This window comes from Labeo rohita, chromosome 20 (assembly GCF_022985175.1).
Source record: "Labeo rohita strain BAU-BD-2019 chromosome 20, IGBB_LRoh.1.0, whole genome shotgun sequence".
Classification (NCBI taxonomy): Eukaryota; Metazoa; Chordata; class Actinopteri; order Cypriniformes; family Cyprinidae; genus Labeo; species Labeo rohita.
This window is the reverse complement of record NC_066888.1, coordinates 5,042,750-5,056,993: the sequence shown is the minus strand read 5'-3', so window position 1 is coordinate 5,056,993 and position 14,244 is coordinate 5,042,750. Positions and strand designations below refer to the sequence as shown.

The window sequence follows — 14,244 nt, the reverse complement described above, 5'->3', positions numbered from 1 at the left end:
GGATTTATTTATTTTCCCCTAAAAGGTGTTTATTATATTAGAAATAAAGATTTATGATGAACAGATCTGTGTGTTTTATTTAAGAACAGAATGCTGCACAACATGCCATCTTTGTGGATATATTTAGTTTATTAAATAAGTTATGAAATGAATACGAAATACTGTAAAATAAACAACAACAAAGAAAATTGTCTGAAGAAATGAGAATGAGGCAGTTTTAAGACAATCTGGGCATTTGTTTGTCAGGATTCTGGTTCTTCGTGAGCTTGTAGTACTTTACAGTAAGGTTCTGTATGGTAGCATTAGTCAATGTATGAGGAATCATCAAACAATGAACATTTTTAACAGTTTATTAATGTTTGTTAAGCTGTTCATTGTTGATTTGTAATGGCAATTAGTAAATACTATTAATGTTCATTTATACAGTATATATAGCAATTAACATTAATGTTTATTAAATAATTTATGAAATGAATACGAAATACTGTAAATTAAACAACAACAAAGAAAATTGTCTGAAGAAATGAGAATGAGGCAGTTTTAAGGCAATCTGGGCATTTGTTTGTCAGGATTCTGGTTCTTCGTGAGCTTGTAGGCACAGCTGTCACTTGCCAGGATCTGTGGGTTGATGGAAAGGATCCACGTTCTTCATTCATGACCTCATGCTTGTGCTGACATTTGCTTGAAGTGGAAGAACGAAGTCATGCCACTCTCCTGGCATCTGTTGCAGACGTTGCCATGACGATTCTGTCGAAACAAGCAGACAGAATGACATACAACCCCATATTTTTTCTTTCTATTTGTGAGTGTGCAGGCATTATTTTTAGAGAAGTCTACTGGTGCGCATTTATAGATGTACAAAACTTACTGACGTCAAACATTACTGGAGTCTTGATCTCATGTGAGTGTACATCATTTCATGTGCTTTTAGGTCTTAAACTTTTAGTGAAAAATACCTAGGCCGCTTTTAGCGTCTGTTTTGTGTGTGGAACTCACCTCCGGCTAGTCGTGCTGATCTCATTAAACGGTCAGTGAGGCTGAAGGTATTTTTCTCCCAAAGGTTGATCTGCAGCGCGGCCTGCTGGAGCTCCTGACGTGTGAATCTGCTGAAGTTCATTTGGACAGAACTGGCAGTCTTCTTCAGCGCCGGAGTTCTCTGCACCAGCTCTCGGTCTCCAGGAAGGCAAAGGATCCTGGGAAGACATTAATACACAATTAATGCAACTAAAATCAAGTCACGCGCCATAGTACTGTTAAAAAATCTGGGTGCAGTAAAATATATATATATATATATATATATATACAAAGAGAGAGAGAGAAATAAGCAGCAAATCAGCATATTAGAATGAATTCTGAAGGAACCTGTCGACACTATAGACTAGTTGTAATGATGTTAATTATTGTTAAAAATGTTAATTATTTTACCAAACTAAGAGGGATCATACAAAATGCACATTTTTGTTTTAGTACTGACCTGAATAAGATATTTCACATAAAAGATATAGTCCACATATAGACATATGTTATATAGACATATAGTCCACAAGAGAAAATAATAGTGGAATTTATAAAAATGAACCCATTCAAAAGTTTACACTTTTGAGTCTTAATACTGTGTTGTTACCTGAATGATCCACAGATCTGTTTTTGTGTAGTGATAGTTGTTTATAAATCCTTTGTTTGTCCTGAACAGTTAAACTGCCCCATGTTTTTCAGAAAAATCCTACACTCCCACAAATTCTGCGTTTCTTCAGCATTTTTGTGTATTCGAACTCTTTCCAACAATGACTGTATGATTTTGAGATCTATCTTTTCACACTGAGGACAACTTCAGGACTCATACGCAACTATTACAAAAGGCTCAAATGCTCACTGATGCTCCAGAAGGAAAAACAATGCATTAAGAGCTGGGGGGTGAAAACTCTTTGAATTTGAAGATCAGGGTAAATATTCTGGGAAACATGTAAATATCTTCTGCAGCTTCTGAAGGGCAGTACTAAATGAAAAAAAAAAAAAAAAAAATATATATATATATATATATAAAATGTACACATCTCCATTCTGTTCAAAAGTTTACACCCCTGGCTCTTAATGCATTGTTTTTACTTCTGGAGCATCAGTGAGTGTTTGAACCTTCTGTAATAGTTGCATATGAGTCCCTCAGTTGTCCTCAGTGTGAAAAGAGGAATCTCAAAATCATACCGTCATTGTTGGAAAGGGTTCAATTACACAAAAAATGCTAGAAAACCAAAGAATTTGTGGGACCTTAAGGACTTTTCTGAAGAACAACAGGTAGTTTAAATGTTTAGAACAAACAAGGGACTCACAAACAACTAACACTGAACAAAAAACACAGCTGTGGATCATTCAGGCAACAACACAGTATTAAGAATCAAGGGGATGTAAACTTTTGAACGGGATCATTTTTTTTATAAATTCATCTATTGTTTTCTCTTGTGGACTATATGTAAACATCTTTTATGTGAAATATCTTATTCAGGTCAGTCCTAAATAAACAATAACATGCATTTTGTATGATCCCTCTTATTTTGGTAAATAATTAACATTTCGCAGATTCTAAAAGGGGGGGTGTAAACTTTTGACCTCAACTGTACATACAAATATATACACTTTGACAAAACTTTTACAAAATACATTTTTAATTTCATGCCATTACTGTAATCTACTGTTTTTTTGTATTATTTTTATATATTTAATTGCATTCTGTGATGGCAATGATATTTAGCCATTTTATGTATCCTAAATACACACTATTATTATATTATTATAATTTCACAACCTTACTATTATAATTTCACAACCATAACATTATATAAGCTTATTTGAAACACTACAGACATACATACACAGTCCACTCACCCCTCAATGTAAGCCGTTTTTGACAAAGTGCTCAGCTTCGATGCATTAGTGATGACAACCTTGAGCTGTCCTGCAGCTCCAATCAAGACATCTGCAGAGACAGAGTAGTTGCAATAGTTTTCATTCAATAAAGCCCTAATTTATATTTAATAAGAGTTTCAAAACATTTACATTTCTAATGTGTAATTGAAGAAAAGAACATGAAAAGGCCATAAAAGGCAGTCTTTTTCTCATCCACACACAGTCATTCCTAATTGAGTCTCATACCGGTTGTATGTGGGTAAGTCTGTGGCAGGAACTGGAACTGAGCTTTAAGCAGCAGTTCTTCATCGCCACCCAGTGGATGACCCTGCAATGAAAGAACAAGCGTCAGCATTTAACAGATCACAGGTCAACAGATACACCTATGAACATGAGCAGATGATCACATTTTGATTATGAAGACTAGGTATTTTGCTAGGAATGTGCCTTTGAATAAGTAAATACAGTCAGTTGAAGTGGGGAATGGACATTTTCTTAAATAACTTCCCCAGGAGATAGTAGTTAAAGACTTAATTTAAGAGCAGATAATTTCATAGTTTTCTAATGACGTCAGTCCAGTTTGACTGGTCTTACCTTTGGACCAAGTGCGTAGCAGACCGAGCGCTGAGTGTCTGTGCTCTCCAGACACAAGTCAGACAGACAGACGTGCGTCTCACCCAGAAAGAGCTTGCGCTTGAGTCCCCGGCTGTGCCACACTGACACCTGAACTATGCTGCTGCCCAGCTGCTCAGCAGCGACCACGCACTGCAAACACAAACCGAAGAATTCAGCACACAAACACCTCAATATATAGTCATACTTTCAGTGCATTTCTAGTTATGTAAATAAAAAAATAAAAGTTCAAGTAAATATTACTTTTAAATAAATACAGCTTAATTAAATTTAAATGACTAAAATGGTCAAATTTTATTAAATAATAATAATAATAATAATAATAATAATAATAATACAGATACTTTAATTAAAAATTAAATTAAATTAAATTAAATTAAAATGTTTTTCTTACACTCCGACGTAAAGTCTGGTTTTGTTTCTGATGTCTGTTGTAAATATTAATTGTATGATTGTGGAAGCTCAAATTACTTCCATAGATTGTAAGAACAATAACAAATAATATTTTGCTCACTCAGTATCTGTTGCAAATAAATACAGCTTAATTAAATTCAAATGACTAAAATGGTCAGAATTTATTAAATAATAATAATAATAATAATAATACAGATACTGCTTTTATTATCTATTTGTCAGTTGAGTTGCCACAACAAGACAGCTGCAGATTTAGGGCAAATGCATACTTTACCAAAATTAAATTAAATTACATTTAATTAAAAATTAAAAAATTAAAAAATTAAATTAAATTAAATTAAATTAAATTAAATTAAATTAAATTATTAAATTTCATGAAACTACAATATTTTGATGATTTTTAAAGATTAAACTGTTTTTTTACACTCTGATGTAAAGTCTGGTTTTGTTTCTGATGTCTGGTTGTAAATTTTAATTGTGTGATTGTGGAAGCTCAAATTACTTCCATAGATTGTGAGAACAATAACAAATAACATTTTGCTCACTCAATACCTGTTGTACTTAGCATCTGTTTGTTTGCTTTTCTTACTGCAAAATTTACTAACCTTGATATTTTATTGACTTTAACTAATAATGTTTGCTTATCTCACTCCGCTGATGCACACTTTCAATGCAAGTGAAAACTATAGTACTATACCAAAATTTTTTGGTACTTGAAATAAATAATACCCTTAAACTTATTTTATTTCTACTGAACTATACTAAAACTGAAATAAAAAATAAAACCAATATTGGCACATTAATAAAAATAACAAAAATACACAACAAATTTACTGAAACTAAGTAAAATTAAAATAAAACATACAAAAATCTAAATAATAATAATATCTCAGTTGTTTTAAAATAACACTTGTATTGTTTTTTAAATCAGTGTTCACTAGTACATCTGGCTGTAAATACTCACTGTAAAGGTTTCGTTGTAAACCGGGTTATTTCCCCTCTTGACTGCTGTCTTCATCTTATAATCATGGTATTTCTTTGGAAGCAAACAGACCTTTACATACCTGTTTGTTCAGAAAGAAACAACATTTCCTGTAAGGTCAACTGCATATGAGCCAAATGTGTTGTAGCATCAATATTGTCAATTTTTCACACATTCAAAACAATTCTGCAACACACAGGAAACACACACTCCATCACAACAACTTACGGATGACATTTCTTCTTCATATCTCCAAACATCAGATTTTTGCAGGCTTTGATAGTTATCTCCAAACAGGACGTCCTGTTGTTGTAAGCGAAGGCAACCTCCACTTCTCCAGTCACACTAGTGTTTTCGAAGATCCCACAATCCATTCCCGTGCTGCTGTTGCTGTCCTGTACAAAACATGTTTTTGAATGATATTTATTAACATTGCACTTTTTTATGTTGATGTTTAAAGTCGTGAGAGCGATTAATACACAATTCATCATTCATGCCCATAAGCCTGTAAGCGTTATCTAAGCGTTTTTGCAGAAAGTTATCTTGCAGAGTTTTGCAGATATTGGGCAGTTTGCTTCCTGAGAGATCTGTACTCATCAGTTATCAGATTAAACAGAAAACCAATCAATCGTCCTGTAAACACGTACCCTCTGTTCATCGCTGTATGCGGATGTATACGAAGCGTCGTCATCTGTAAGGTAAAGTGTACTTGTTGAAGCATAATGCTCGATGCCTCTGCTGTTCTGGGACAGATTGGGTAGACTGGGTACTTTGCACAGCTGTGAAGAGATAAAATCAATCAGGAGGTCACAATGATGCCAAATATTAGTCTGAATTTATAACTGAAAGAAACCATCAGACTTATACAATGGTTCTCACAATGGTTCAACAAACTTCCAAAGGGCCTCAAGATGACTTGAAATGGTTTAAATAAGAAAAAAAAAAAGTAATGTTATTTCACATTTTAATTCATATTTTTGTCTTTGAAGAACCAGGATTTCCACAGTCTCACACTGTAAAAAACAATTTGTTGAGTCAACTTAATATAATTTGTAACCTGGCTGTCTTAAAATTTTAAGTTCAGTCAACTCAAAAAAAAGTTTATTCAACTTGAAATGTTAAATTGTACTAAATGACAACTTAGATATTTTAGTTGAATCAACTTAAAATTTTAAGGCAGCTAGGTTACTTACCCATCTGTTAAGTTTAGCAAACGCTAATAACACAACTAACACAAGTTGATACTTAGTACAACTTAACATTTCAAGTTAATTAAACTTATTTTAGTTGACTGAATTTAAAATTTTAAGGCAGCAGGGTAACAAATTATTTTAAGCTGAAAGACCTGGAAGAGTAATGTAAAATCTACTGCTGTCAAATCGATTAATCGTGATTATTCGCATCCAAAATAAAAGTTTTTGTTTACATAATTTATGTGTGTATACTTTGTATATATTTATTATGTACAGTATATATTTTGGAAATATTTAGATGTATATTAGATAATTTATTGTATATATTTTATTCATATTCATATTATATATAAAAATATTTAATATATAAACAACATATTTTTCTTAAATATGTCAATGCATGTGTGTGTACTTATACTGTATATACATTTAAATATATACAGTACACACACACATATATTATTATATTATTACACAAACTTTTATTTTAGATGTGATTTATCGCGATTAATCAATTTGACAGCACAAGTACATAACTGTACATAGTTAATGTATTTTTTTTCTACTTCTGCTGGGCTCTAAAATATTAGTAACACTTTAGGCATAATTTATTAACATTAGTTAACATTAAATAACAAGCATTTTTAATTAGTTAAAGTTCAAAATGTACTAATACATTATTAAAAACAAAGGTGTATCTTTTATTATTTAATGGATCTGAACATTGTGTTATTTAACCCTTTAACTGTCACCATCCCCCAGGTGGGACGCCTAAGTTTACTTCACCATATTACAAATAAATCCTAATCACGACAAACTATACATCGTTGGAAAGACTCCTAAATAGATATTTTACCATATTTTTGTGATAGAAATTATGTAGGAAAAGTAATAGATTAATATATGTCAAGAGTGCAACTTAAAAAGCTCAAAACTTCTCGAAATTCATCCTTTAAAAGGCATTTTAGAATCAGACATCGCATTACCATGGAAAATGTACATCAAAATCATATTACAAAATGTTTCATTCATGAATTATAAAAATTTAAGTCTAGATAGTGCATTTTTATGTATGTTTTAAAAAAATGGGAGTGACAGTTAAAGGGTTAACTACCATTAGCAAAGAATAATATGATAATAAATGTGTTTTTTTTGTTTTTTAAAACAAAAGTTAAAAAAAGAAAGAAAGAAAGTATTTTACTGGGTACAAAATTGTGAGTTTAAAAAAAAAACATTTTTTTTTTTGTTCTTTTTTTTTTTGCTTTAAAAAAATTTGAACCACTGGAGAGTTCAAACAATAAAAAAAAAACACTTCTAAAACATATTATACTTATTATATAACTAACATCAACTGATGGGACCTTATTAGAAAACATTACCAAAATATTTTACTGGGTGTAAATTGTGACTAAAATATTTAAAAAAAAAAAAAAAAAAATCTTAAAAACTTAAAAAGAAATTAAGATCCGCTGGAGATTTCAAACACAGCCGGTAATGGTTACTAATCTGGCAGTTTTTTTCAAGTCAAACCTGGTAAGCAGGAAAACCAAGGTGGATTTATCAAGAACTTTACAGACAATTAGGCCTGACAGATGAATTGCTTAGTCTCAAATTTAAGTCGTTCATACATCAGCAGTGAAGGACAATTACAGGAAATTAACTGCAGCGCAAATGCAATTGTAGACGATACTGCATAGACTTACATTGACTTTATTGATGGCACTCTCTGATCGGCTCTTGTGTCTTGAGTTCTGCAGCTGTCCGTGATCCACAGTCAGCTGATCCACTTCCACACTCAAATCATTCTGGGATTTGGAGAACTCTAGCATCAGGACAAGACAAAACTGTTGCAGAGACTCTTGTGGATCCAAAAGTTATTACAATGTTATTACAATTAACATAGCGAAGACTCTGGCTTTGTTTTCTTACTTTTTATGTGAGCACTGACAGACACCATCAGGTTCTCCACAGATTTAGTAAATGGCTTAGATTTTTTGAGATCCTAGTATAAACAAAGACACACAAAGACATTATTAGGTGATGAAGAAATGCAAAGAGAAAAACAAAACAAAAAAAAACAAACAAAAACATATTACTCTCTTTACCTGTTCTGTTAAATGAATCAATCTGTTATATGACGGGGGGTTCATAAACAGGAGGAGGAGTTGGAGGCACGACAGCAATAAAGCTAAAAAAAAATAAAATAATGGTCATAAACCAAAGGTGATTATTATATTGATTTTTACAACAAGGTTTATATTTTAGGGTGTCCAACCTTAGCCGTTGATAAGACTGTAATAGTTTGTCTCCGATGGTTTCATGACTGTTTTCTAAAAACAATACAAGACAATGGTCAATTATACAATTTATCATCATTACAACATTTTGGATGAAGAATGCAGTGATTGGCCAATCAAAGTCCAGTATTCCAGTAAAGTGTATATTTAGTCAATTCAAAAGAACAGTTGTCCTCAGAAATTGTTCCTAACAATTAGCTAATAGAAACATTCAAACCTCTGACATCCGGAAATTTCTTTGCTTGCTGTTCCTGAAACCATTCACCAGATTTGATCTTAAATTCCCTGGAAGACATTATTATGAAAAAAACATTTATGTTTTATCTGTGTCATTCATACCAAACTTTTAAGATCATTTAATAATGCATTTCTCATAAATCCATAAACGTGGCTTTGTCTTTACCTGTATGCATGGCACATTGTGCACTTCCACTCCTGTGCAGACCGGACGACCCGACAGTGTTTACAGATGCGATGGCTGCATCCACAGCACACCGAACCACAGTCCCAAAACTTCCCAAGAATCCGCTGACATCGCGCGCATGATCTCTGACCGTAGGGACGCATGATGGTTTTGGCAGTCTGTCGACAGACACCTTGAAGATCTACCTTCAGCCTCCTAAAACCAATTAGTTTGAAAAATTATCCAACACATTTACGTTTTTCTGCACACCAACAAAATAAGAACACACATGTTCTAAAGAAGTTGTTCTAAAACATTTTCGTACCTGATTCTGTCTGCCTCAATGGTTCGAAGTGCTTTGTCTCGCTGAAGAACCTCCAGGACCCTTTCTCTCTCCACAGCCTGGAATAAGCCGAGATCCATAGGGCAGAACTGATTGTATATGACTTCCCAGTTTTCCTGTTCGAGTTTCATTTTTTCCACAGCTCAGAGCAGTTCGGTAGATTTGATCAGTTTCTGAAAAAGTCAAGATGGTCAAGATGTTGTGGTGTTTTTATTTGGCTTTTCATCAAATAATGCTTTCAATAAATAGTGTACAATTAGTCAAAATAATTTAATATAAAACAAATGCATATAAGGCATGTTTTTGTCAGTTCGGAGCTCAAGCTGCTACCAAACATACCTATAGAGTTGATTTAGGAAGGGTTGATTTGAAACATAGCGGAAACGTTGATATATGTGATCCTGGACCACAAAACCAAAGTTTCAAAATTAAGTTTCGATATGTTTACAGCAGGAAATTACAAAATATCTTTATGAAACATGATCTTTACTTAACATCCTAATGATTTTTGGCATTAAAAAAAAAAAAATCGAACATTTTGACTACAAATATACCAGTGCTACTTAAGACTGATTTTGTGGTCTAGGGTCACATATAATAGGCTATATATTGAATATAACATGCTGTATGTAGGTAGGAATGTCCAGTCCAGCTCCTGGAGGGCCACTGTCCTGCAGAGTTTAGTTTCAACCCCAATTAAACACACATGGACCAGCCAATCAAGATCGTACTACACTGTAAAAAACGATTTGTTGAGTCAACTTAAAATAATTTGTAACCTGGCTGCCTTAAAATTTTAAGTGCAGTCAACTCAAAAAAAGTTTATTTAACTTTAAATGTTAAATTATACTAAGTGACAACTTAGATATTTGAGTTGAATCAACTTAAAATGTTAAGGCAGCTGGGTTACTTACCCATCTGTTAAGTTTAGCAAACACAAATATCTAAGTTGTTACTTAGTACAACTTAACATTTCAAGTTGACTAAACTTATTTTAGTTGACTGAACTTAAAATTTTAACAAATTATTTTAAGCTGACTCAACAAATTGTGTTTTCTATTTTTTACAGTGTAGACATACAGTAGCTACTAGAAACTTCCAGGCAGGTGTGTTGAGGCAAGTTGGAGGTAAATTCTTCAGGACCGTGTTTGGACACCCTGATTGTAGGTTATAATCTAAATCTAGAGATTAGCAAGCAGAATCAAGTCTGGAGTGGATGATTTTAACGTTCAACACGTAACGCTTTACCGGTAACACAGTTCATCATTTTGAATTCAGATCTAACTGTGGTGATACCACGTAAAAATAACTTAAAGAAATTAGTCCTTTTCATCATTTTTATTGAATATCTACTCACGTTGGGTATATTGTTCACAATACAATACCGTTTGTTTTGTTTAGACTACTTCCATAGTATGTTTGCGACTTGAGTATGACAACTTAAGAACGCCTGACTCTGAGGTAAGAGTTTGCCGGCAGCATTACTTTTAAGGCGCCTGTGATCCAGGTTGACATACATTCATGCATCTTTTTATGCCAATGCTGCCTTCACCCCACCTAATACCTGAGAACTTCTAACCACATGACCCACCAGACCAAACCACATCATGCATGAGCAAGCAGTAGAGAGTACATTCAAAAATACCTAGACAGAGTGAAAGCGAACGCATGACGTACTTGTTAACAATGAAAGTTTTAATTTGTCACGCCATTTAAAATACATTCTATGAAAATGAACATCCGTTTGCACACAGACCAACAATTCAAAAATAGCGCAGGTGGGACACAAGAACGCATTCTGTGTGAACATCGGATGGACAAACTGAAAGTCGATTTAATTTAGTTCGTTTCTAACATTGTGCACACTAATCTGCAACAATGTCTTAAATATATATATATATATATATTATTCAGGGGGTTTTCTCAGCAAACTCAGATATTAATCATTATAGCAATTGCACTAAAATAATTCATAGGTTTACAGTGCATCGGGAAAAAAATACCTACATGCATGGTGCTGGTAGCAAAACCAAGAATCAAATCATAAGCACATTTTTGAAATGCTGTCATTCTGAAAATGTGTTAAACGGACCTATAGCCACAGTAAAGTTGAGTCAATAGACCTACACGGAATTCAGCGGACTGTGGGAAGAATCTGCTGTCATTTCCCACGTTCTTTATGAGCTCATTTACGTGAAGTGTCTCCGGTGGACTCATATCTATAGAACTGCGCTTGTCACACAATGATGAGGTTATGTGGGAGCCCACAACGTCTGGCCTTGACAGCTCACTGCAAGGGGGCTTTTGCTGCAAGCGCCACTTCCAGGAAAGGGTTATCTAACAAATGCCGTCTTTTATATACGTCGCTGTGAGAGCACATAACAATCAGCTTCCCAGAGATCAGATGTTTTCTGTCAGGCAGCCTGTTTGACATTCAGTTTTTATGCTTTGAGACATAAATGTGTTTGAATTGCCAAGGAATAGACAAAAACTTAACTAATCTACAGTTACTGGTTCAGTTCTTTCATGCATCATTTGGTTGAAACCTCTTTCTAGCAGGGACGTCAGGACATTTTGCAATTCAAAACCCTATAGAGGGATTTTTGTAAATATGAAAACAGAACTGTTATGCTGTCATTAGAAGAAAAGAGAACACATTTATTGCAATATTAGAATCAACTAATCTCACAATCCTCTGAATAATCTTTAGAAAGCTGAATAAAATTTTGTCAAATTTTGGTTTTGAACATTGATTTTTGCGCACATTAAAACAACCCTAAAAACATTTAAAGCCAGTACTGGTTAACAGCATTGAGTATTTTTCTGTTAGTTGGACTTTTAAGTGTTACGTAGCTGGTGACAAGTGCAAAGAACTAAAACAGCAATGTCTTTCAAATATAAAAGTTGACTGACATTAATGTACTTCTCTAAAACTATACGCACGTTGCTGCTGAACTTTACCCCAACCAAATTTTGCAGCTTTGATTATAATAATAATTGCTACATTGATGTCATCATGTGAAAATATTACATGCAGACTTACCTTCTTGCCAGTTTGTGATGTGATGTGAAGAGACAGCTGAGAAACCTGCAATCTCAACTCTATATAAAGACAGTGTTGATCGTCATTTTCCACATCCTTCCTGTTCACATGATGATGACACTGCGAGGTCTGCGAAACTGAAATAAACCAGAACAATGTTCACTGCAAGAGTTCTGTGCAAAGCCACAAAAGCAGGCTGGCTCTGTCTAAGGCATCATTAAAAAGAAAGCGTAAAGCTGAACAATTAATTAAATAATAATCCAGATTATGATTACTGAAGAAATATTTCATATAGATTTTCTAACATGCTTTTATTTATTTAATTATTCATTTATTTATGTAGTGTGTGTACACATCTTAATCAGTACTTCACAAAAGGTTTTAAAACCATTTGCAATATGAAAAGTTGCATTTTTAATATTATTGTTAATAGCAGTAGTATTTTAATAGTGAACATAAATGTAAAAGCCCAATTAATTGCAATATCATAAGGAGATAAAATTATCTGATTTTTACCTTGAAAGAGTCATGAAGGTCTGCTGGGGTCTTCTGATTTCACTTCCTGTTTTATGGTTTTCTTGTCATGTGACAGTAAAATAGTTTTATGCAGATTCATAACACAAATAACTAAAATATTAATATTTTAAAAGGAGAAAGCTTCACTGCTTACCTTGCTTAAAAGCAGTAATAAAAGATTATATAAATACTTTCAGCCTTTTACACGCAAAAAAAAGGGCGGGTGGGATTGTTAACCAGAGGTTGCGTTAACCAAAAATTGTCTATCATCTACAGATTTTTTTTTTATCAGTGACGGAAATTTTGACAGATTACACTGAGGGTAATCTATTATTGTTGCTGCAATCCCACCCCTGGACGAGTGCGCTCCAGTCTGGCAGCAGAGCAGGGGATCCAGAACAAAAATGAAACTGTCAGAATGTTTATCTATGCCTTTGGTTATGCATAGGCGAGTAAACAGAAGCTACAACGATCTATAACGCCATATTAAAGAGCGCCAAAACGGTATACATTGCTCGAATTTCCTAATGAAATAGAATTTGAATTCTGAGACTTTGTTTCATATCAAATGTAACACAAATCTTAGCGATATTGGTTCATTAAAATGAGAATCTATTAAAATGAGAAATCGATTTGTTGTTGTTGTTTACCCAGCCAGCCCTAGTGTATTTTGTTGTTTTTAAACACTACGGTGTCATCCTGTAGGTTCATGATTTAAAATGAAAATGTGAACAAAAAATAAAAGCAATTAAATGTTGTCACGCCTCGTGTGCGGGAAGGAGGAGTAAGGACGAGGAAATAAGGAACATGCACTTTAATAATATGGAACAGGAACAGGAACAGGAGGGAATCCACACGCAAACACAACAAAAATCACACAAAAAGACTTTAGGACCCGACAAACAAACAAAGAACTGAACCAAACTTAAATACCCAGGCTAATGAGATGAGGACAGGTGATAGTGATTAAACAATGACGTCATAACCAGAAACGGAACAGGAAAGACCAAATAAGGACATATAAAGGGAAAAACCAAAGAAACAGTCCACAGGGGTGTGACAAATGTGTTATTCTAATTAAAATATGAACATTACAGTGACGGGTAATAATAGATTATGACTGATTTTTTACGACCCGTCCGTCAAAATGACGGACAATGTTGAAGTCTAGTGCAACCTCTGGTTTTAATGCAACTTTCGGTCAAATATGAACTAACCCAACCTTTGGGTTCAAAAATAATACTAGGCTCGTTTGAGATGTGCCTTGCCGCGCCTGAAATGTAGGCGAGAGTAGGTGGCTGCAGTGAGGGAAGGAGAGAAATAAGCGCAGTTAAGACGGACAGTTCTGACCTCTCGAAGTAGAACAGATACCTACGAGATCAAAGGCGGATATCGCGTTATCACGTTATCACACTCACGTGCTGTGTTGCTGATAAACATGATATAATTTCAGCTCTGCTGTTTTTAGATGAAAATAAATATGATGAACAAGACACTCAAAGTGCTTTCTATTTAATTC

At 33.8% G+C, this 14,244-nt stretch overlaps 1 protein-coding gene across 1 annotated transcript; it reads right to left on the bottom strand.

The window, feature by feature from the left end:
* Positions 1 to 97: 97 nt before the first annotated feature.
* Positions 98 to 12,343, bottom strand: sytl3 (synaptotagmin-like 3). Its single transcript, XM_051138926.1, is given in 16 exon segments — positions 98 to 747; positions 997 to 1,193; positions 2,881 to 2,971; positions 3,148 to 3,229; positions 3,496 to 3,666; positions 4,913 to 5,012; positions 5,159 to 5,325; positions 5,578 to 5,709; positions 7,827 to 7,945; positions 8,053 to 8,125; positions 8,203 to 8,311; positions 8,399 to 8,453; positions 8,638 to 8,705; positions 8,824 to 9,039; positions 9,149 to 9,339; positions 12,210 to 12,343. Coding segments are annotated over 15 exon segments (1,824 nt in total). The 5' UTR covers positions 9,298 to 9,339; positions 12,210 to 12,343; the 3' UTR covers positions 98 to 652.
* Positions 12,344 to 14,244: the final 1,901 nt, after the last annotated feature.